Source organism: Leptosomus discolor, chromosome 1 (assembly GCF_034619465.1).
Source record: "Leptosomus discolor isolate bLepDis1 chromosome 1, bLepDis1.hap2, whole genome shotgun sequence".
NCBI classification, from domain to species: Eukaryota; Metazoa; Chordata; class Aves; order Leptosomiformes; family Leptosomidae; genus Leptosomus; species Leptosomus discolor.
The window spans coordinates 139,378,924-139,403,856 of record NC_141391.1 but is presented as its reverse complement, the minus strand read 5'-3'; the positions used below and the strand labels follow the sequence as shown (position 1 = coordinate 139,403,856).

General features: G+C 37.8%; 1 protein-coding gene across 3 annotated transcripts; it reads left to right on the top strand.

The window, feature by feature from the left end:
* The first annotated feature begins 1,308 nt into the window (after positions 1-1,308).
* On the top strand, positions 1,309-14,242 carry PPARA (peroxisome proliferator activated receptor alpha). 3 transcript variants are annotated; one of them, XM_009956399.2, is made up of 6 exons: positions 1,309-1,516; positions 4,202-4,362; positions 5,715-5,853; positions 8,391-8,593; positions 11,995-12,442; positions 13,995-14,242. In XM_009956399.2, the coding sequence occupies exons 1-6, from the start codon at positions 1,309-1,311 to the stop codon at positions 14,240-14,242; spliced, it is 1,407 nt and encodes a 468-aa protein (XP_009954701.1). The 3 variants fall into 3 exon arrangements, with proteins under 3 accessions (XP_009954701.1, XP_086322213.1, XP_086322205.1); XM_086466087.1 differs by lacking the exons at positions 8,391-8,593; positions 11,995-12,442; XM_086466079.1 differs by lacking the exons at positions 1,309-1,516; positions 4,202-4,362; positions 8,391-8,593 and having other exon boundaries at positions 5,752-5,853.
* Positions 14,243-24,933: the final 10,691 nt, after the last annotated feature.

Below are 24,933 nucleotides of genomic sequence, written 5' to 3'. Positions count from 1 at the left end.
TAACCATTTGGTGAATTACATAGCCAAAAAACTCACGTTTTTTCTCCAGAATAAACGCCTGATTTTCATAGGATGAATCTGCCATAGATTGTCAAAGAAAGGGATTGATTTCTCAATATAAAATGTTTAGTGTCATAGGAATCAAACTAGTTGGTATTTGAAACTTTAAATAACATCAAGAAAGATTTTTTTTTTTTTTTCTGTCATAAAATAGCATTTTTGTTGTAAAATCAGTATTTGTATATTCCCATATAGCCAGTTACTGGCAGTTTCAAGCTTCACAATAAACTGGTGAACATGTGTTTTTGCAAAGGCCAGCGTTGAGCGGTAACCACAGTAACAGTCCGAGCTTCTCTAGCTGCCCGTGTGTATTCATTGCATGGACCAGACTGCAGCAGTATGTGTCTGTACATGTATTGAGCGTAACACAAGTATTAGTTACTCAGTGTAAAAGATGAGTTTCTTCTAGCAGAAGTGTATCTATGCAGCAGCAGTAACATTCTGCAGTACACTTACTAATTCCTTACCTGACAAGTCAATATAAGAAGAATTAAAATTTTCAACATTTTCTTAGGAATCAGTGCTTTTACTCAAAGTTGATGACACTGGTGGCTACTTTTGAAGGCACCTTTTAAAAACTTACTTTGCTGTAGGAAATAAAACTAACTCTAGCAATTAGAGCTATGTTGGATTATATATGCTGGAGCACTCTTGCTGAAGGTGTTCTTTGACTGAATTAGGTCAAAAAGTATTCGTTTGGCCCACTCCTACAAAGATTTAGTATAAAAGAGTTTTTTGTTTTCTGCAGTGTCATAAGACCTGTCAAACAAATTCAAAAGAAATGAGAACAGAGGACCAAATCAACATATCTAGAGCTGTTAGATAAGGTGAGCAAAGACTGCTCAAGCATAGTCTGTATGCATATTGATACTTGTTATTTTTCTATAAATTTTGGTGGGAAGTGCATAATGCCTGCTGTAGAAACACAATGTGTAACTTACGTCAGCAAAGGAGAGAAACAACGACCTACAGATTGATCTTGTCATAACTTTAATACTGAAGTATTTGGGGGATTTATTTTTTTCTCTGTCCTGTTGACGATTCATGTTGCATAAAGCTTCTGGAGCAACACAATGGTGTATAATATTTCACTATTGGGTTAGAATTCATGTATTCAGTGTGCTGTAACTGATTCAAATACTAAAAAAAAATAAAAGTAAATATTCTGATATTGTAAGTACAGGATTTTTTTTAAATTATTCTTTCACCAGTGTAAAGAAGTTTAAGTGACTGCTCTACTTGATCAAAATGGTGGACACTGAAAACCAGCTCTATCCCCTTACTCCCTTGGAGGAGGATGATATAGGCAGCCCTTTATCTGGAGAGTTCCTACAAGATATGGAGAACATTCAAGACCTCTCTCAGTCTCTAGGTGATGATAGCTCTGGAGCTTTAAGTTTAACAGAGTTCCAGTCACTGGGAAATGGTCCAGGATCTGATGTATCAGTTAAAACAGGTAAGAGAGTTTTGGTTTACCATAAAACTTTCTGTTATAAATACATAGTGATGGAAATTAAAAGCTTTTTTAAATGCAATAATTGTTGTTTATGACTAAGTGACACTAGAAATATCTAAGCTGATTATAGCATGGTCTTAAAATATTTAAGACCAAAGTTAATTTGTTAGACAAATGTCACTGAAATATTACTGTAACATAGAGTTGCTGTTTTCAATTGTCATTAGTATCAACACCTTTTTAAAAATAACTTTTAAAAATCAGTATTACTAGCAAAGAAGTTACTGTGTATTGTAATCATATAGGAAGTCTCAATCTTACACTAAAGGAATTCCCAATTTTCTAAAGTTTCTTCAAATCACGTATATTTGAAAAGTACTGTGAATGTTTGCCAAAAAACTATAATTAACCCTTAAAAGCGCACCTAGAATTCCAGTATACTTTAGTGTACTGATATTTCGAACACGCTGTTTTCTCCCGTTCTCAACAGCAGCATTGTTCAGCTAATGACTTCTATCCTGTTTAAAGTAACAGTCTCAGAGTCTTTATACGTTACGTATTGCACATTATATAGTCCTTAGTCAAAAGGTCTTTGTGAGAGGCTTTGTTTGAGAGATCAAAATGGAAATAATTGAAGTAGTATGGGACACTGCAATAATGTCAGTAAAGTATTCCTTTTGAAACTGTGGTTTTACAAATCTTTTAGCAGTAGAGGCATTTTAAGCAGTTTATGATTAACTTTTCTGGTTGGTTTACATTATCTTTTGTTTTGGGGGTTTCTTTCTTTAAATCAATTCCCAGGCTGTGATCACTGTTTCACCTTACAAAAACTGCACTAGTACAGCTGAGGTGTGCCTCTGTGCTAAAGTGGTTGAAATGAATAGTGTGAGTTTTGAAAGGAGAAGGGAGACCTGCCTCTTGGCAATATTGCCCAAAGAAATGTTTCTAGAAATACGATGTGGGTCCCTGTTGGTTGCAGACCTTCACATTAGAGAGATGCCTTCTACAGCAGAAGTTAACATGTGCTGGGTTTGTAACGTAGTCCTTCTGAGATGTGGGATTTTTTTAATTATTTGTGTGTATGTATGTACAAGTTCTACAGTAATTTTGAGCCACTTCTACTTTCACTTTCTAATTTGAGTGTTCATCACAAAACATTCTATTTGCTGTTAGATGGAAAATGTAAACTTTTAAGGCTCAAATTCCATAAGGCAAGTAAAAAGAAATGAGAATCACACTTAAAAAAAAAAATCCTAGGTTTTAGGCTGTTCTTGATGACTGTGATGCCTGTGGGCTTGGCAGAGCTGGCAGTGCAGACTGAGTCCTATGCCAAGGTTTTTTCCAACGTAATACTGGCTGACCTACATTCATGAGTGTTTCTTAATCTTTCTGTTAAAATAACACACCCATTAATTTGCTAAAGTCTTGTGGTGCAAGTTACAAGATGGAAGATAAAAGAAATTCTGGCCTCAGAAAATATTTTCCTCAAATAAGGTGGAAATATTAATTGAAATAATTATGGTAGGAATGTTGTTAGTTTTGTGACATGTTCATCTAGTAGTAAACTGTCTGGAGAGTTTATTTCATTGTACAACAATTCAGAAATGCTTTTCCTGCTATAATCAAAAGGTAAAATATCTGAGCAAGCTTCTATTGCTGGATTGTCTTAGCAGCAGACGTCTGTGTTACCTTCCTTTTAGTACCTGTTTGGCCTTTCTATTGATGTGCCGGGGCACGCTTTCACTTTCGAGAAAATTCTTTAGAAAGACAAGTTGTCTAACTGCTTTTTAGGCCTCAGTTTACGTCATCATTTGAAACTATGAACAGCTCTTCAAAAGTCAAGGGTACTTTAAGTGTATCTTAAATGGAACTCAGCGTGAGCTAGGAGTATGTCTCTTGTCATATCATAGCAATAGATCTGATGCTCAATGCTATGGCATAAGAGACGGAAGATGTGACAAGCAAGATGAGCTGTTAGTAACCTTTCTGGAAGGAGCGAGTGAGAGGTTAAACGGATATTGTGATAGAAACATGAGGTCGTGGCAGGTTCTATTTCATTGTGCGTTTGGGTTTTTTTTCCTTCTTTTTATATTTTGTACTATTTATCTTGTGCAGTAGATACATGTTGAATGCTGCTTTTCAGTTTCAAATTTGTGTTATTTGTGAAGATATATGTGCATTTTTATGGTTAAGAAAATTTCCTTGATTTGAAAGAAATATTAATTCAGTACTTTTTAGTTACTTATTCTAAGTAGTGGGATAAAAAAATTTCATGTTCACATCAAATTAAGAAATGTTTGAAAAAAAGTAAAAAAATGGAACACGGGAAAATCCAAAAAAGCTTAGTTTTCTCTTACTTTGTACGGTGCATATCTATGAATCCTCAGGAACCATTATCACCGTTATAGTTCTTGTTATCAGGGTTACTTTGGTAAGGCTTTTTGTTTGTTTACATCCTATGTCTCATCAAAATTAGCAGGGTACACCCTGTATGTTGTGTGTGTTTACACTGTTAATACAAATATTAATTCTTTTTTGATCACTTACGGCCAAATTATTAGTTCACTTAATGGCCATTAACTCATGATTATTTTTTAGAATAAGCTCATTTTTGTGTGGATTTAGTATAGAAATGGTATCAATCTTGATAGTATAGTATTTTTGAAGTGTTCCTTTTTCTTTTAGACACCCTTTCACCAGCATCCAGTCCTTCATCCATTAATTTTGCCACAGCTCCAGGTAGCATAGATGAATCACCCAGTGGAGCATTAAACATTGAATGTAGAATTTGTGGGGATAAGGCCTCAGGCTACCATTACGGAGTACATGCTTGTGAAGGTTGTAAGGTACAGTCGAAATTTTCTTTTTTAGAACCTAAATCATGTTGCTTTATTTACAGGGTTATATGAAGATAAACATTTGTTACATAAATGTTTAATTACTATAATTCTAGCCATTACAATTATTTAAATAATAAACATATCTGTGATCTTCTTTCTGAAATAAATTGTTCAGATACCATAACTGGATAGCATAACTCAATACCAGACCTTCATCAAGCAGGGGCAATTCACAATGTTAATCTTAATGCTGCTTATCTGGATATAGTTAGTTAAACACTAAAACAACTTAAACCACTAAACTGTGACTAAAAGTCAAAGCCTACTTGCTCCACTAGTGTTTTATTTGTGTTGGGAGTATGGCTGTGAGAAGCATGTGAGTTTGCTACATTTCCATTGTAACGGTAACAAATCCTGAATTTCTCATCTCCACCACATTCTGCCTGAATCCTGAACCTCTTGTAGTTTTGGGGCCCATGCATGTCTCTGGGGCAAATTAATGTTATTGTTAACGTGTCATTTTTGGGATGATATGGGCCATGAAGTATAAGGTTGTTTTCTTTTTCCTTCCAATGTTTTAGCTTTCCATTTTTTTCTAAATTATAATGTAAGGTGAGAGAAGTGACTGTATATGTGTACATTTTTCTTTCATGCACAATGTCAAATATGATAACTCAAATATAAATCTTACAGAATAACGCTGGAATATCTATGGGGAGCCAGTTCGTAGTCAGTTGTGTCCAACAGTCTAAATTTTATGTTATGTCATGTGAAGCAAAATGTTGCAATGTCTCTAAACTTGCTAACCCTATGATTCTGTAGTATGAGACTAACCTCACATTGCATTATCAAGACATCACAGTAAGATCTGTTGAGTTAAAGGCTTTGCTGTAATGCTTGTTTTTGTGTCCTTGGTTTTTTCTGTACACTGTGCTGTGCTGTCATACCCCTCACATTTGCTGGATGAAGAAAAGATGTGTTAAATCTGTGTGTTTGTGTGACTTACGCATATGAAAGATGAAGGTGATTTCTGACAGAGGACACTGAGAGAATGCATATGAAAGCAATGTGTGACTGTTTTGCTTAATCCTTAAGAGCAAATCTCTCTGGGCTCTTGGTCCTCTCCCAAGAAGGAGGGCTGAGAAATACTGCCTCCTTTCGTGTTTTCTGCTCTATAAATGCCTTTGTACACACCACTTCACTGCACAGATTCTTACCTTTGGACAGGTTATACTTTGTGTATGGTTTTGCTGGTGACATCAATAAACAATAAATGAAAAAAAAAAATTACCTGTATGATGGAAGTTAGTAGTCAACATTCTTTAACATTACATATTGTTTTCTCAAACTTTTTATAGGGTTTTTTTAGAAGAACAATTCGTTTAAAACTCATCTATGATAAATGTGATCGCAACTGCAAAATTCAGAAAAAAAATCGTAATAAGTGCCAATACTGTCGTTTTCAAAAGTGCCTTTCAGTTGGAATGTCACATAATGGTAGGTAAGAGTGCCCTTAATAATTTGTTTGTTCCTGCCCAGAACAGTGCCTTCTGGAAGCAGGCACTTGGATAGTGTTTTTACTTATACGTATGAGTTGAACCTCAGATTTTTACAGTATAGATCATGACGGGGGACACCAGTTTCCCTAATGAGCAGTTAATGTAATTGATACTCAGCTGCCAAATGTACTGTTATGAGCTTTACACAATTGTGCTGGATGTCTGTTTGTCCATATGAATGTTCATTCAGTTGCTTTTTTTTCACTCAGAACTTTGGCACCATTACTCCCATTGAAACAAATTTCAATACTGGAAGAATTCTGATCAAGTGTGCATTGTAGAGGAGGAGGAAGAGGAGAATAACTAGCTCATTGTGGGAGGGAATAGATGTAGGATAGAAATCGGTAGGAAACCAGACTTCATTATTTTTCAGGTTACAGTGTAACAGCTCTTGGGCAGATGGTTCAGGGAGTGTGGGGGGAGGGTGAAGATCCATGCTGACTGTGGAACAGGAATCTGGTAGGTTGCTTGTTAAATGGAATGATAAAAATTCAGAGCGTTTAGCTATCCAGTTAGAAAAAATATGTTATTGTTTGTGTTAATGATTTAAGATAAGGCTGGTAAGACTGCGGCTTGTAGGCCAATTTCAACCCACAAGGCAGTTTTATGCACAGTATGTAGCTTGCTAAGCAACTTTGGTAAAGAGGGAGAGGCCGAGCCATGAGAAAGCACATTTTGGTTGTCCAAATGACAGTAGTTTGCTTTCCCAATCTATGTAGGTCCGATAGTGTCAAGGCTGAACTTTGGAGCAGGTGCAGTTTGGGAGTAGGTGAAAAGTATGTGAAAATGCTGGGCTGGGTGAAAAGCTGTGGGTTAGGAGACTAACTTCCTAAGGAAACCATGCAATTAAGATATCTGGGGTGGGGATGCGGCTGAGGAGGCTGCCTATGACATTTACTCTAGAGTCCTAGGCAAGAGACATTGGGAGAGTTGACTTTCTGGTTCTGGAGAAGTCTGGCTCCCTTGTGGTGAGCCTTGACTGAGATTAAGGTCCATTGGGAGAGGGTTGATAGTCTGTGCAAGACTGGTGATGACCTTCCTGCAGCAGCAGACTTGGAAGAGTGTGCCAGCCAACAAACTAACATCTCAGGGGCAGGAGTTGAGCAGGGAGCTGTGCTGGTTGGCAGGAATTAATTGTTCAGTTGAAGCTGGTTCATCCTGCTAAAATGCAGTGGGCACCTGTGCTCCAGCCAAAGGGGGTAGTAGCAGTTTTACTGCAGCAAACACATGGGAGGCAGTGGGGGAAGGAGATGACTGCTAAATTGCAGGCAGTACTTCTTGGGAAAAGAGCTAGAACCAGATTTACAGCCGCAACCTTAAAACTACGTTTCAGTTTAGGGCAGATATTCTTTCACTTTTCCAGTGGACCCATGGCCAGACTCCAAACAGGCCTTCCATGTTGCACTTCCATTGAAGTCCAAAACTGTATTTCAGATCACACCTAGAGTGATCTCCTTATGTCATGAGAAAATTCCTTGGGCATTTTGAAGGGCTAATTCTGCACAGGCTCTGAATTGCTCAGTCTAAGCAGTGAGGTTTGTCCTCTCGCTGCTTAGATGCTGAAGTGCAGTAAGAGTAACCAGCTATATTAGCCATCTCAAAACCTTGCACACCATCAGAGGGTAAGGCCCCTTTTAAAATGGAGCTGTTTTCGTTTTAAACTGAAGAAGGATATGGACATGCCTATTTTATTGCTAAATGGCAAGACCACTTGCCCAGGAACTGGGAGACCTCCATACCCAGTGGTGTTTCAAACTCACATCTACTGCCTCTTAAAAGAGTATCCTTAATGACTAGATTGGATACTGAAACTCTATTCCCGTCCTCTCCAGTGTTGAAGGGCTAATCTGAAAAAAAGGACCCTAAAATGCTGGGTCTAGGAGGAGGTTTTGTTGACTATAGTCTTTGAGCATAAATCCGGGTCTCTGGTCTGTTTTGTTCTTGCTAGACAGTATAGATACGTTGAACTGACTGCCCCAGCAGATTCAACGTCAGCAATGGGATTTGGGCCCAGCTCCGTTGCAGCCTTCCCTGTGGTATAAGTCCCCAGGCAGGTCTCCAGCTGGTGTGTGTGCTCTCTGCCAAGCTCCTGACGTGAGTTTACTCTGTTTTTTAGAATTCCCAAGGTGGACTTTGAGTTTCACGTTGACAGTTGTAGGACACAACAAGGAGAAAACAAAATATAACTACTTAGATAATGTGGAAGGAAAAAGGCATGCGTTCAGCTTGTTGCAGATACCAGTTTGTGTTTTGAAACATCTGATTAGCTTCAGTTTAGCATATTGTCTTGATAATTAGTCACTGTCTATGTTGGAAAGTATGAGATTTTTTTCACTCGTGAATTTATTGTAACGAAGATACTACCTCTACCTCAGTTTTTCTAGAAAGAAGGTCTTACTGCTCTAATGGGCAATGGTAAAAGGCATAGGTTTTTGTGTAACTTACATTTGTTTTACAATTATGTCTTCCCATCAGCAATACGTTTTGGACGAATGCCAAGGTCTGAGAAAGCCAAGTTGAAAGCAGAAATTCTAACAGGTGAAAATTATGTAGAAGACTCAGAAATGGCAGATCTTAAATCACTTGCCAAAAGAATTCATGATGCTTACCTGAAAAACTTCAATATGAACAAGGTTAAAGCCAGAATCATCCTTGCAGGGAAAACTAATAACAATCCAGTAAGTACTTTTGCTGTAACTTTAAAGTAAAGCTGGCAAGTACGTAAGGTGATAATAATTTGTTAAACTCTTAAGCAAATCTCTTAGAAAATAAATATCTTGCTAATACAGACATAAATATGCAAAGAGAATACCTGTAGTAAATATGGTTACTTTCAGCTACTATCAGAATAATAGGAAGCTTTAGGAAAACCAGGTGATGAACTTGTAAGTGGAAGCTCATAACCTTAAATTGTAGTAGACACATGAGGGAAAGGAAATAATTTCTTAATTTAAAAAAACAAAACAAAACAAAAAAAACACACAAAAAAAAACCAACCACAAAACCAAAAACAAATCAACCAAACCAAAAAAACCCTGACATCTGGATGTGAATATGTCTTGGTATGGGTGGGGGAAATGGTTCAAAATTAATTTTCTATTATGACAGTGAAAAAAAAAATAATGTTTTTCTGCCACAAATGCCAGGATAAATACTGTTATCTTTTAGGGAGCTCTGTATGACTTTTATTTTAATCACAGAATCATAGAATGGTTCGGGTTCAGAGGGACCTGGAAGACCGTCTAGTCCAACCCCCCTGCCATGGGCAGGGACACCTCCCACCAGACCAGGTTGCTCCAAGCCGCACCCAGCCTGGCCTTGAACACTGCCAGGGAGGGGGCAGCCACAGCTTCTCTGGGCAGCCTGTGCCAGTGCCTCATCACCCTCACAGTGAAGAATTTCTTCCTAAAATCTAATCTAAATCTCCCCTCTTTCAGTTTAAAGCCATTACCCCTCGTCCTATCACTGCGCTCCCTGACCAAGAGTCCCTCCCCACCTTTCCTGCAGGCCCCCTTGAAGTGCTGAAAGGCCGCTCTAAGGTCTCCCCAGCACCTTCTTTTTGCCAGGCTGAACAACCCCAGCTCTCTCAGCCTGTAACCACAACAATATTAATAGCAGGAGGGGAAAGAAAACTTGAGTTTCTAATACTTTGTTTACAGTTGTGGCCATTTCCTCACCCAGCCTTCCTGGTCTTACTGTGTGGTAACTTTGGAAGGGAGAAGCAAGTAAGGTTGTGAAGACACATATGCTGTAGAGGTTATTTTTCTTTCATTGTAATTTAGCCAAGGTCTACCTAATGCTATCAACTGCTTTTTTTGTAGCAATGAGATTGTATAACCATTGTAAGGACTGACTTGTTTCACTTTATGCATATTTTTTAAAATTCTGTTCTGATTTATGTTAATTGTATGTAGAAGATAAGTGTCTTATTTTACCAACAATTTTAATTTCAGTAAAAATTTGCAGGGAAGAGGTTTTACACATGCCATAATAAAAAACATGTAGCTGTGGGGATGAGTGTTACAAAAATTGTAAGCAAGCTGTCTTCTAAATTGTGGAATTTGGCATATTGTAGTCTAGTCTAGCCGAGCATATGGAATTCTACATTAAAAGAGAGACATATGAATAATCCCAGTCTTTTTCATTGGATTAAAGAGGTGCTTAAAATTAAGCACAGGCTTAAACTTTTTTGGGGGTACAAGCTGACATAAGCCTACAGTAAGTACCATGCTTTAGCACCTTACCGAGTAAGTATCTGCATAAAGTCCTTTTCAAGCTTGTTACCACACGTCAGAATTGTAAGTTACAATATGTATCATATGTGCAGGGATTCTAGATCGCTGCATCCTAATTTTTGTGTTTGCATTTATGCGATCAAGGCTCTCAGATTATAGTCATCTGATGATTGACTAGCTAATAGTGGCTTGCATGTGTCTTGGTGAATTTACAAGTAAAAATTAATGAGGAATCAGACCAAGTATATTATAAACAGGCTGCTTCCTCAGTTTTCAATATGCAGGGAAGAGGAGAGGCTTTTTAAGGTATTTCATCGTCTCTTGGAAAAACAAACATTTTAATTTTCTTTTGACTTTTTAACAGAAAAATAAAAAAGAGGGGTTTCCTGTTGGTAATTAGTAATCCGCTTGTTTCTGAACAGTGCATTAACAGTTGGTTTCAGTAAATCCTAATTCTTGGCGCCATTTTAATTCATTTCAGAATGAACTCGCATTTTGCATGACGACAAGGTATCATTTCTAAATTTAGTTCCTAAACCCTTGGCCATACCTGTTTTATGCATAGTGAAATGAGGATAAATTCCAAAAATATTTACAAGATAGACTGGATCTTTTAAAGGGTTTAGAAATGTGGTGGGTTTATTGCTTTGCCACTTTCTGCTCATATTCACGTGCACATGGGAAGTTCTGTTCTGTTCAACTCTTAAGTACTGAAGCGAGATAGAATCTGTAGTTGCCATATGCATTCAAAAAGTGGACAACTGGGGGAAACTACCAAGTGTGACAGTTTTCTAAGTGAAATAAGGGAATTCTATGAGTTTCTAACAGAACACCGAGTGATCCTCATGATATTTAATCTGAGATGAGCGAAACAGCACAGGGAAGGTGCTTTGCCTTGCATTTATGGAACTAGACTTACGTTCGAGGGCAACTGCCATGACTTTGGTAGGGTGGGGAGCATTGGTTTTCATTGTTTTTCTTTAGTGAATTGTCTTCTGTTTTGATTACTGCTCTTCAGATATGTATCAAAATAAATATTTTTGAGTTCTGGTTGTTCTTAAGAAAGTCTGAATGCTTTTTTTAATATGATGTTTTAAGAGGCTGGCTCCTCAGTTTGTAACGCACATATCTTTTTAAATTAAGGGGGTTATGGAAAAGACCATGATCAAGACTGAAATTTTGTGTTGTCTGACATTCTAGTGCAATTCTGGGTTTAGGGATGACTTGGCACTAACTGCAGCTAGAAAGGTGAGCTGAATTTCTGTGGAAGATCAGCTGGGACGTAGCTATGAAAATCTGATGATAAAACACAAGAGTTAGTAGAGGGTTCACATTCTTGTGCAAATATGCTGTCCTATATTTAAATGACTGTCTGTATTCCCCCTAGGATACTTCAGGAAAGCATCATGATGTGCATCAAGTGTAGTTAGTTTAGGAATCGATAGGAGTGTAGGCAGAATAACCCGGACTTCTGGAGAAGGTAATACAAGTCTTTTGTGAACCTTCTGGGACTTGATCTGAGATGGATGTATGCATACTAAGCACAGTACTTCTGGATCTTCAGTATAACTACTTCATAAAACTAGATTAAAGTTATGTCATACATATTTACATTTTACTGTTTGCATTGTTGTTGGCAGAGCAGACTTGTTTTTAGATGCTGCTGTTTGTAGTTCTGTAATATGTGGTTTCTCTTTATGCAGAAATATGAAAGAACTCATGGTTTATTGATAGTTGAAGACTGATTAGCATGGAAGTTAACGTTTATCAAAATTCCTATTCTTTAGGAAACCAATGTTTAATAACATTGTTTTGAAACTGAATTAGTGTCTTTTTCTCTGTAGCCATTTGTTATACATGATATGGATACCTTGTGTATGGCAGAAAAGACCTTGGTGGCAAAATTGGTAGCCAATGGAATTCAGAACAAGGAAGCAGAAGTTCGAATCTTCCACTGCTGCCAGTGTACATCTGTAGAGACTGTCACAGAACTTACTGAATTTGCCAAATCTATCCCTGGCTTCTCCAATCTTGACTTGAATGATCAAGTGACACTGTTAAAATATGGAGTTTATGAAGCCATATTTGCCATGTTAGCATCTGTGATGAACAAGGACGGGATGCTGGTAGCCTATGGAAATGGTTTTATAACCCGGGAGTTCCTGAAAAGCCTGAGGAAGCCATTCTGTGATATAATGGAGCCAAAATTTGATTTTGCAATGAAATTCAATGCGCTGGAATTGGATGATAGTGATATATCCCTTTTTGTTGCTGCCATCATCTGCTGTGGAGGTAAGCACTGTGTATTTGTTCTTTAGGGCAGTACCTTTTAGAATTTTCTTCACCTCATATATTTCTTGAAGATTCGGTTCTACTACTAATAATGTCATTTTCCCTTTTAGCATGTTTCATGGAAGATACTGTGTGACTGTTAACAGTCTTTATCCTGTATTTTGCTTTGCAGAATTTTAGGCATGCTTCGAATTACTGTTTAGCCTCACTTAGAGAGGGGTCTAGTTACTGTCTGTTCTTAAAAGTGGGGGGGGTTGTTTGGGTTTTGGAGGATTTTTTATGTTTGAGGCTGTGTTGGAAACAGTATTTGTATCTGCCAAATGGGCAGAAAAATACTATGTAATGAGACTGGAGGCAGGTTCAGATTATAGCTTTGGTCATCTTTGACATTTGCTGATTGCATCATGTAATGAGTTCTGCACAAATGCACAGCTCTGTTGATGCACTTCCTGTGTTCTGATTTTAATGTCACAGGCTGTTTTTTAAAAAAAAAAAAAAAACCCACAACCAAAACCAAACCAAAACCAACAAAAAACCCAGCTTACTTAGCTAATTAAAAAAACCATAGCTGATGGTATTTTTAAAAATCTTTTCGTAGTACCTAATAATATGGGGGTTGGGTTTTGTTTGTTTGTTTGTTTTAAATGCCTGTTGTTTGAACTCATTGTGAGCAAAGGAACACAAATGTAATAATAATTTAGAATCCTTTCTTTCTTCCGAAAAGTAAATATGTTCATATTTAAGGCTAAATTCAAAACTATCCATAAGCATTTTGAGAAAGGAAAATAAAAGATCAAGAAAGTTCCAACGACTGCTCACGCCTGCATTTTTTGCCTTCTGCCAAACTTACAGGATGTTTCACTGCCCCGGTTACATCCCCAGCAATTACAAGAAGAGAGACACAATCTGTAGACTGTCAAAAGCTTCGTGTGCTAGCGTAGACAGAAAGTTCCCATCGAATCTTGAATTACTTTTAAACAATACATTGCTATTTTGACATTTTCAGAAGTCAAGAGAGTTCTTTGCAGGCAAGATGTTTTGTTTTGTTTTCCCCTCTATCCTTCTCCTTGGAAGTAGCTTAAGTTTTCAGGAAAACATATTTAGTCTGTCATCCCAGACTTCTTACAGGGAAGTTTGATCTGAAGAGTGAAGGTATTACAGGACTAAGTAGCTGAAAATGAGATCATGTATTAGAAAGAGTGAAACATCCTTCATAGGTGCTTCTCTATGTCCTGTCAATACCTTCTGCTATGGCAATGTGCATATGGGAACCAAGAGTGAAAGCCTGTTATTTATGATTGTATTTAGTAGTATAAAATCTCTCCTCAAATAACTGTGGGCATTGACAAAACTTTAGCCAAAGGGATAGGGAAGACTACTTTTTTTTTCTTCTTTTCTATTTTTTTTTTAAAGATTCGTTCTGAGCCTCGTTGCCCTCGATGTAGAATGTAAACATACACTGTAGCCTACAACATAGAATCTATAAAGTAGCCTACTTTAAAGAATAATTATAACATTTTGACATGTGTTCTTGTATTTGTTTTGAGAACAGATCGTCCTGGTCTTGTAAATGTAGGACACATTGAAAAAATGCAGGAAAGCATTGTGCACGTACTGAAACTTCACTTGCAAACCAACCATCCTGATGACATCTTCCTCTTCCCAAAACTCCTCCAAAAAATGGCTGACCTCCGACAGCTTGTCACAGAGCACGCTCAGCTTGTTCAGATAATTAAGAAGACTGAATCTGATGCACATTTACACCCTTTACTACAGGAAATCTACAGGGATATGTATTAAGGATTCTTAGTATTTTTTTTCCACAATATTTAAAGACAAGAGCAATACTAGCAACAGATGGGAGCAAAACGACTTGCACAGTTATCTGCTGTTCACTCAGCCCAAAGCATGAAAAATCTAAAAGCTGGGTAACTGGAGTGTTACACTTCTTTTGGTTTGGGCTCTTTTGTCTTCTTTTGAAAGAGTTCTGCAGAAAAATACTGATCATAGTGCTCATGAAGTGTCTTACAAAGGTTCTTTTATTTGAAAATTTGAAGATTGGTAAGGAATACATATTTGTATAATAAATCAGAATGTTAAGTAACAGAGATGAACAAAATTGTATTTCCTCTTGGCTTAGTCATTTTAGAATTAATATTAAAAAATCAGCAAATTCTCTCCAGGTGTATGCACAATCATAACGATTATGCACTTTTGGCTAACGGTAATTACTGAGAACCAACTAATGCTTTTTCTTACAGCAGTCAATCTAGGTGGATTGAATGGTTGGCTGTTACTGTACATACACTTCTAAAAAATCTGAAAGACCTTTGATCCACTGCTGCTTTTATTCCATGAAATGCAGTACGGTTTCGTATAATATTGGTATACCTTAGCGTTAGCATGTTTAAAGGGTGGTTCTTTTGTGAGATGAAAGAAAATCCCAAGAGTTATCTAAAATATAGCAGAGATGCTGCATTCAGGTGTTTCTTGAAGACTAAACGTGATAAAGCGACGGGACCCTTTTCTCAAGAGTGTTTTAAGGAAATACAAAAATGTCCCTGAGGAAAAATACATCATAGCATGTGTATTTTGCAGAACTTGTAATAGCTCAAGATGCAGTTTTGACTTAAAAATACTATTTGGAATTAGCAAGAGTTTTGGAGAGACTGAAAAATCTAATCCTAGCCCAGAAAAAAGAATTTCACCTGCACAGCATTCTAGGGCAGCGAGAGCTTACTCTGAAGAAATGATTGTATAGGGAAGGCACCTTCCTTCTTGACAAATATCTCGGCAGTATAGAGCTGTTTGGACCTGTTTACTTTTCTGATCAATACACACTCTTGTTTTTTCCAATTACCCACTCAGCTATAGTTCTTTCTACTCTTTCCTAGGCGTTGTCGATAGAAGTATCAGCTACATTTCACCAAATTTTGTCCTTGTCCATACAGCCATAGCGGATAAGGTGACAATATTACCAAGAACAGCATTTGTAGGTGTCAATTGTGTAATATTATGAACAAGAGCACAGTTGAGAGTATGTTTACCATGTTCCTGAGAGCAAACTCTGATTTTCCAATAGCACTTACTCATGATGCAAAATAAGCCATAAGGAAACTGCTTGCTTTGCCATTTTACAGGATCTTTAATCAGAGTGCTACACAAAAGTGCTAGTTGCACGGACGACACTGTGCTATTTCTTTTTCTTTTCATTTTTTTAATATGGTAACTTCACATTATTGTTTCTTTATTTTACTATTTGTTTCATAACCCGGAGATCTCAGGAGCAAATCTTGGCATTTTTCACAGTAGTTAAGCTTTCAGTGGCACAGGTGGACACTTTGTACTTCTTTTATTGTAGCACGTTTGAAGACTTCAGAATCTTAAACCTTCACTACAAGAATTAAGTAAGATTGATAAAGTGAGGAGGTCACACTACGATTCTTATTTTAGTCACAACACTTGGTTCTTTACCGGCCCACTGGCATGGCTAGACACTGGATAGACTGCAGGTTTAAAAGCAATTTGGTATTTATCCAGGCGATGGTCATTAGCAGAGGTTTTAGTGTCAGATATTTTTAGTGTCAAATATTGAAGCAGAGGCCTCAAATTTGGTGACCAGCTGGGGCAGGGTAGAAACAATAAATGCATGTGCACAAAACTCTCTCCCCTTCCCTGTCGCCAGCTGGCAACAGGAAGAATAGGCCTTACGTTACAGGTACTTCTGACACTTCATTAAGAGAAGACTGTTGGTCTTACCAGGAAACAGCAGATGAGAAGTGGGTTGCTTTTTGTGTCTTACAGCAGTACATAGTATGCCCTCAGAAATAACAAGAGGATTTTAGCAATGACACCACTTCATTCTTCCAGTCAGCTATGTTTCACTAAGGAACTGCGGGGTTTAGGCATAAGACATTCACCATTGAAGTAATTGATGTGCAATATTGTTACTCGAAAAATTGTCAAAATACCAGCTGTTCTATTATGGCATAGTAAAATTCTAATAGCCAACTGGTTTAAGTTTATCCTCTTAAAAAAAGTATAAGGTGATTTTTTTTATATTTTTTTTTATCCCCCCCCCCCCCCCCCAAAGCTCAGGCTTTTTGCAAAGGACAAATTTCAAAGCTGTGTTCCATAGTTTGGGTATACTGATGTTTCTCAGGAAAATCAGACACAGTGTGGACAAAAACTGTTTTTCCTGCTCTTGTTCTCAAAAGTGGCTAAAAGACTTTATAGAAACTATGAAAAACCATGGAAAAATTAATAATAAATACTTAAATTCTTAGCAAAACTATAAAGAATTGAAAACAGCGTGATTCAGTGGAAGGCATAACGTGTAGCTAGATGAGCAGCTGCTTGTAACAGGTTCCTATATAGGCATTAGGAAAGTGCATAATTTGCATTTTTCCTGTTCAAGATCCATTTTGTTTTGTTATTTGAAAACCAGCAAGCGTTTTTTGACTAGTTCCTTGGACACTGAAGTTTCATTTCTGTTTTAAATTAAATTGCAGACCTTTAAAGAAAAAAAAAAATGGAAAGAACGCATCTCTGAATTACAGAAATATGAACAAGATGTTAACATCGCCTACAATTCTGGATGGATTCCACTGCCCACACTGCTGCACTGTGCACACACCCACAGTCTCTTCTAAGAGTGACACAGGGCAGGCAATTCACTTCCTGAGCGCTAACGGGCAAAAGAAGTTCTTAATTTCTGCATTATACTTTTAACAAAGTACACTCGCTACTTCAGGTGACTGCAGCAGGCTTTTGCCAGTTAGATTTCAAAATTACTCAATTTGTGTTCGTTGGTTTTGGTTTTTTCTAAGTTTGGAATCTGAACTCGTTTGAGATCTAGTACTGAGGGGCCTTCAGCATCTCCACCTTGTACAGATCATCTGATATTTTAAAATACCCATCCTATGGAGGGAAATAAAGTGATCAGGTTTTAGGATTAAAGATTAATTGAAGATTTACTGGCTTATCAGCTACAGTTTTGATCGGATTCTTATCAACATAATTTATTTTAGCATTGAAGAACTCTGGTTAGGAACCAGGTACCCACAAACAGCTTAAGACAACAGATGGATAGAGAAAAATCCTGGGAAACAACGGTACAACTTAAGTTTTCAACAAACCTACAGCTTACTCTTTTTTTTTGAGGGTTTTTGGGTTTTTTATTTATTTATTGGAATGCCCTAGGTACTTCGACAAAGGGTAAAAAAAAAAAAAAAAAAAAAAAGGAAGGTTTTATGTCAAGTGCTACAGAAATCTGATGTTCATTTTTGTTTCCTCCTTAAATATTTTCTTTAAAGCTATACTGTCTTCTGTGTAACAGCACAGAACTGCCGTTTAAAAAAAAATCAGTTACTTTGTACCTTCTTAAATTTCAGAATCCCACTTTTTTTTTTAAACACAAATGGACAGACAATAGATGGGAGTGGTTTGCACTTAGTGAAATGGAATCTTCGCATTTAAAGAAATTTGGGGTTTTTTTTTAATTGCCATTTCCATGTGCCTTTGTTCTTTGGTTCTAGCCAGCTGCTAGGAAGCTGAAGTGTTGCCAAAGAGCATATTTTTGCATAATTCCTGGCCCGCACAGATTTAGGAAATACCAGCAGTTGCACTAAGTCCGTTCTCATGAGAGAGCTAGCAGAAGTTTGCAAATCAAAGAGCTTATAATAAGCATCTAAACATGTGTTTGTTTATTCAAACTGCTAAAACTTGGGGAGATTTATTCATCATGAGAGCTGGGTCACATACTATTAAATTTGAATTTCCTCCTTATTTCTAATGGAAAGTCTGGATGACTTACGCACCATCTCAGACAAAGCAGTTGGAGAAGACTACACTGTAGCTGCCTGTAGAGTGTCTGAAGAGGAACAATTTCAGCCCTGTCTCTCCCTAAAATCATCCCTGTTCCTTAGGAGAAAATCTGCAATTACATTTAACAAATGCATTTGCAGCTGTTGTGATATTGCTTAAGCGTAAGGTCTTACAAATAATGGTCCTTCCCTGGAAACCCATATCCTTTATTGAGTGTTGAAATGGAAGGTGTACTGTGGTATCTGGTGCTTGCTTGTATCTCAAGTGCTTTCTTGATGATCAGTTGCATATATCTTTTTTTAATCTAGGTTTAATCAGCTTTATTATCCTTCTTTTACTAGAGATTTAAATTATATGTGGGTTTGATCTAAGAGTATTGATATTGTTATGGATCGAGGAAATTTTTTTAATTTAATGTAATACCATTTCTTCATGTTTCAATTTGTAAAATACAAGAATATAATTGCAAGGTATAAACTTTGACTACATTATATTTCAGAGGAGCTTTAAGAAACATATGTAAATTATTTAATTTAAATATTTGTTTCATACTTTACCTTGTGAACCCTTTTGTACAGTGAGGAAGATTTACCTTTATGGAGTAAGGACGATGGGCCTGAATTCAAAGACAAACTGTTATGTATTGCTGTCTGGTCTTTATTATTGTATCATTTGTGAAGTATCGGAAATTCTAGAACTTAGCAGTGCTTGGTATTCACAACTCTAACGAAATTTTAAAATATACTTTCACACAGAACATACACTTTTATTTAATTTTTTAAAAAGTCAGTCTAGGTGAGGAATAGCTCTAATCTCAGAAGAGTTAATACTTTTAAGTTCACCCATATGAAACATAGTTTATAGGACTAAGTTCATCTTTGCTTTACAGCACAGTAGTTCATTTTCCTTAAAAGTCTGAAAAAGAGAGCTAAAAAGCACCACATTCTGTTAGTACTCTGTTACTGACAATTTCTGAGGAACTGACTTGGGGCTTACTAGAAATCGCGATGTGTATTCAGGATTATTTCCTGCTGCCTGCACTGAGGCTGACCTGCAGTTTTATAGATGCATTTTAAACCATGTCATTTGGCAGCGCAAAACAAAAACCAAAATTGCTGACTTGTCTATAGGAGCGTTCCCTTTATGATTTTAAGTACAGATGACTTCAGAATCTGTTCATAGGGATTCTGTGTCCTGGGATTCAGGTGTGACAATCTGTGCCTACAGCATTCCTGCTGACGAATCTGGATAGAGGAACACAGTTGCCTTCTAAAGGTGTAGTCAAAACATAGCGTCTAGTACAAACACAGTAAATACTACAAATGTTCCAGCAATGGCTTCACACTTACTGCATTTCGTTTGTAATAGATAAAATTTTATTTCCTCTAATCACTGCAACTTGGAACTTTCACTTGATCAGTGTCACCATACAGGTATATTGGCTACAAAGATGTTTGCGTCGTTATTTGTAAAAGCTCTACTGGACTTTCTTGTGGTAACCTACAGCTACTCCTTTTCTCAGTTTCATAGGCAGCAATGAAAAAAACCACCTGAAAAAGATACTAACAGATATGTCACTTTATACAGTAAATACACGGGCAAGGGTATTTCCTCTTTTGTTTTCTCCAATTTGCTTACAGATTTTTAAAATCTTCTTCAGCTTCTGAAGATGTTTCGTTGGGGTTTTTTTTCTTGAATACCCTTATTGTGTTAGTCAGTCTTGTCAGATTCCATTGCAAGGCTGTTTCAAAACAGAATTTGTACTGCAAGGACCTCAATTTCAGATGAGTTGCCTCTGACCAAGGAATAGGCTGCATGCACAAAAGAGATTAATCAGGTTACAGGCTGGGCCTTAATTAAATAAGGGCTGCAAGATCAAGCATAAGGTACTTGAAGTTGTTTTTCAGTATTTTGGTATATTTTCTCAGGTTGGATATGCAGGTACAGTAATCCCTGTTGTGGAAAAGACACCAGCCTGATGATCAATGCAAGAAGTTTCATGGCGTTCTTTAAACTTGAAAGAAAAAAAATTAATTGGTGGTATGGGAAGACACTAACCAACTGAAATACTGGCAACCTGCAAGTACTGCGTTCTCCTGCGTAGGAGTGCAGTATCATCGTTCAGAATCTGTCTGTGATGTGCAAGAGGAACTGTAAGGAGGTAGCAAATCTCCTGCTGGATGATTCACGTGCAGCCAACCCCGTGGAGTGCTCTTCACATCCACACTGAGTTACCTCTAGGGAGTGTATTTTGCCGCACGGTAGCGTAGGGTTGCCTTCCTGGAGACACGGTGCCTTTCCCCTCCTGTTAGCGAGAGCGCTGTTGGGGGGGCCGTGGCCACGGGGAAAAGGGTACCTGCGGGCCGGCGGTTACAGAGCAGGCTGCTCCGGCCCTTCTGCCCGTGGCGTTTGTGCCGATAGAGGGAAGGAGCCGCCTCTGATCAAATCGTTCATCCCTCTCCCCTGAGAAATGGGTCCGGAGGGGTGGGTGGATGTGTGAAGCCATGGCTCCATCTCAGTGGCCACAAATGCTTTCCTCTGGTTGCAGAAGTGGAAGAACATTTATGGCTTTAGTTACTTCTTTAGAAATAACAAATCTAACCGACGTTTTACTATTACAGATTTTAACGAGAACGCCCCTCGTAGCTGTTTGACCAAGTCTGCTTTATCAGCTTCTTGGATGAGCTGCATTTCATATTGCTCCTGCTGTTTCACAGCTTTTATAAACAATTGCTCTGAATTTTCTTTAGCAATGTAACACAACAGTTTAATTACATCGTGATGTTAAAACCCTTTATCACATCTTAAATGGTCTTGTTATCTGATATGACACAAAAAAGCCCAGTTTTGTTAGTGTTGCCAAACCCTAATTGCTAGCGCTAACAAGTGTTTAATTAAATCAAGATATCAATATTAAGGAGTAAAATCCCCGCAAATGATTGTTTCCAGTCACCTATGCTTTTAGGAGTTTCGGGGTACATTTTATTACAGTAAATACACAACTTAGAAAGAGCAGACGTTTTTTGCAGGGAGTAGTCAAACCTAATTCTCACGGAATGCCCGTTTCCCAGTAAAACACCACTAATTCAAGCCAAGTTGCTTTCTGTCAGAGCAACGCCAATGACATTTTCAAGCAAGAATGGAAGCCCTGGTCTCACAGGGATTTATAGGACAGACAAAGTCTCTTGCACTTGTGAATGTGAAAATTACATAGAGCTAAATATGATGATGCATTCTCAAATGTTACCAGCCTACTGATCTAGGTTGAAAAAACTTGAACTAAACATTTTTCTTATTTTTTACATTCTGATTTTTTTTTTTTCCCACCTCCTTTAAAAATGAGGTTGAATCCATAGTATTTGTATAGAGACTGGTAGGAACCGATGTGCTTTAAAAAAAGTCATCCTTTAAGATTGAATGTAAACACAGTTAATTTGAAATATGGTTTTGCCTTAATGGTTTTAAAAAAATAAAGTATTTTTAAAAGTGAATTTAATGACTTGTGCTGATCTTTTATTTCCAATAAAGTAATTTGCTGTAACGTCATGGTTTTGAGACAAACATTCTTGTTACCCTCTGCTGGCTGCCTCTGTATGTTATGCAAAGCATCTGCCAAGTCTTAACCGAGTCCCTCAATCAATGACCCTGCACGCACGAGTAGCTTTTATGTGCATGAAAGTAGTTCTGCTCCGCGCTCGTGTACAGCCACGTACAATCTCAACCGATAGCTTGTGCAAATGTTTGCCGAATCAGGGCCTGGGGAGTGCAGGGCGGTGGCGCACCTGGCAACGGCGACACCCGTTGCTCCTTCGGCGATAGTACGTGTGGCGTGAACGTGTGTTTGGCGCTGCTCTACTGTCCTTCGGTACTTGAATGATTTTTGCCTTAACCTGATTTGCCTTCATTTGTTATGCAAAGCCCTGCTTCAGAAACCACTTGGCTGCTTAACTTTATACCAGGGTGTAATCATGCTGATTCTCAGTCGTGAACAAGACTGGGTAAGAAACCTTTGGTGGGATTGCTGCCCCGGGTTTCGTTGGGTTAGCATCAAACATCTGTTAACAACTTGTATTATGTTTACTACATGAGATGTGCGTATTGCAAGGACATTTAAAGGTGGAATGATATCCAAAGCATCTTTAAACTGCTGATGCTTACAGATTTACTGTTAGGCACGCCTTTTAAATTAGGAATGAATATGTGTAACATATGTGTGTATATATATATATATGTTGTATGAATATTTATATATGTATTTCATCAGTTTGTCTGCTGACCCACCGTCCTGCTGTGTCCTTCCATTCTCTTTGTATGACCACTTTGAGACATTTGCTGAATTCAACAGGCATTGAAGGCACTTCTCCGAAAGTGCAGCATACTAACTAATTTGATGAGTATGGCTGCAGTTAAATCAGTTGGGAGGACATGTCACAGATAATTGTTTTCCTTCAAGAATCTGGGGATCTATTAAGCTGGTAAAAGAGTGCTGAAGTGAAAATTACAGCAGAGGGCAAGGAATCACATTCCTTCATCAGCTGTGCTCAGGAGTATTGACGGCCTGATTTTGAGCAGCAGAAAGTACTTGGAGAACCTGATGAAACCAAACTGTAAAGGCTGTGCATTTCTTGAAGAGTAGGGCTCATGGCTGGTAAGTTTGGGCACGATAGCACTTGGTCTGTGAAATCACCTATATACCAAAACGCGATGATACAGAGACCACAATGCTCAGGTTCAATGGGAACATAAGAATGTGGAATACACACATTTTAACAGCTGGACACAGATAATAATCCTTTGTCATCCCACAAAATACCAACCTGCACGTAGGGCAGCCTACTTTCCCTAAAGCATGGGCCAAAGATGACAGAACGTGTCTGATGGCCCTGGGCTACTAAGCCACTTTGTGGTACTTGGTAGAAGTATGCTTTTCTTCACCCAAAAGGTATGCATAACCAGGTAACTGTGAAGCAGAGGTATCCTTCACTTGGCTTTTTCTGTTGTACTTGAGATAAATAAATGAGCTGTAACATTCTGTAGTTACAGATTCTGCTCCCCTTTAATACTGAGTCCCAGTATTCCTTCAAGAATCTGGGGATCTATTAAGCTGGTAAAAGAGTGCTGAAGTGAAAATGTAGTTAACACTACAAGTACTTAAATGGGGGGGGGGGGGTGGTGGTGTCATTTCTGAGGGCTTTACGTGATTCTTCTGTCATATCATGATGGCAAAGATGAATAAATGAGTTAACTGCATTTTTCTTAAAGGGCACAGAGGAGGTTGAACAGGAGGGAAAAGAGCTCAGAGACACTAGATCCCTCCCAGCACATTAGCGGGTGCATCTCCCAGTCCCAAGACAGGCTTGCGTGTCACACAACCGAAAGGCACATGCTCCTTTAGACGGGCACTGCACTAGCCAGGCTTTTAAAACCGACTTTCAAGCTAAGAGTTAAGATACAACCTGTTGCAACATTGTGAAATACAGGAAATAAAACATTCTAGAAAGACATTTGCTGGTATAAACATATTATGTGATCTCACATAACTATGTTCCTTTTTGTCAGCTTGATTATAAGACTACAATTTTAACATGGAAAAGTGCTGTGACTCTCTTCCTAGCATCTCTCATTCTCTTTACAGTTGTGGTTTCAGCACAGGGTTTGCCTCTCTCACTTGTACAAAGCAGAGGGATACGCTACAGCTTTTAAAATCGGTGTGTCTAACCTGAAGCTGAAATTTAAACTGCCCATTTTAAGTAAGTTTAATATCACTGTCTTCGAAAGCATAGTCTCATTACTGCAAAAAGGAATCTGAAATGTTGACTTTGAACATGGATCTTCTACTTCACAACCAAAGACGTATATGTATTTTATGTCTTAAAGCACCTAGAGCTTGCAAAGGATACTAATAGGTCCATTATCGCTCCTCTAGTAACCGCAAGAAATTCCAGTCCTCAGAGGAGACCAATACACTAGGTTCAGAAAAAAAAAAAAAAAAAAAATTCCTGATTTCTTTTAATGGACACATGCATGGTTCATTCTACTAAAATGATCAAGTTTAGATGTGACATATGACAAATAACATAGATGGAAGAACTGACAGGAGATGTTAATGAAGGCATTAACAGGTTCTGAACCAATGACCAACAAAAGCTTGAGTAAATGATGTGATTTGGTGATTAGGGAGCATTCTACACATATCCTTAAGGTGCGTGGCTAAGTTGTTTTACATAAATACCACCTAAATCTTCCTTGTAATTAAGACAAAGTCAACACAGATAAGTGTGAAGCTAAATGCTGTCTCCCTAACAATTTTTTACCCTTTTTTGACTGAAAATATGTTTCTGAAATCCCTATTCTAGCTGCAGTTTAATCACCCAGTTCAGGAAAGAACAGAGCTTATTAATTGAACTTTCGATTCGCGGAGTAACTGATGTGAAAGTGAAAAGGAAGTCAGCTTTACTTGTAAAGCACAAACTAGACATATTAAGGGTCCTCTCTCATTGCTGTATTGACATGGACAGTGACTGCAAGTGACTTGTAGCTTTTTTTTTTTTTTCTATTATTATATTGGTATTTTATTGTAAGAGCACCTACCTTCAGAAGTCTTAATGCTGTGATAGTACTGAGGTTATCATCTTGAAGAATCTAGATATTTCTATAGATATCAG

Bases quoted from the DNA above. Each gene is read 5' to 3' on its own strand.
- PPARA (XM_009956399.2), top strand. From the start codon at position 1,309: ATGGTGGACACTGAAAACCAGCTCTATCCCCTTACTCCCTTGGAGGAG. The intron at 5,854-8,390 runs GTAGGTAAGAGT...TCTTCCCATCAG, and splicing joins AGTTGGAATGTCACATAATG to CAATACGTTTTGGACGAATG. The intron at 8,594-11,994 runs GTAAGTACTTTT...TTTTCTCTGTAG, and splicing joins GGAAAACTAATAACAATCCA to CCATTTGTTATACATGATAT.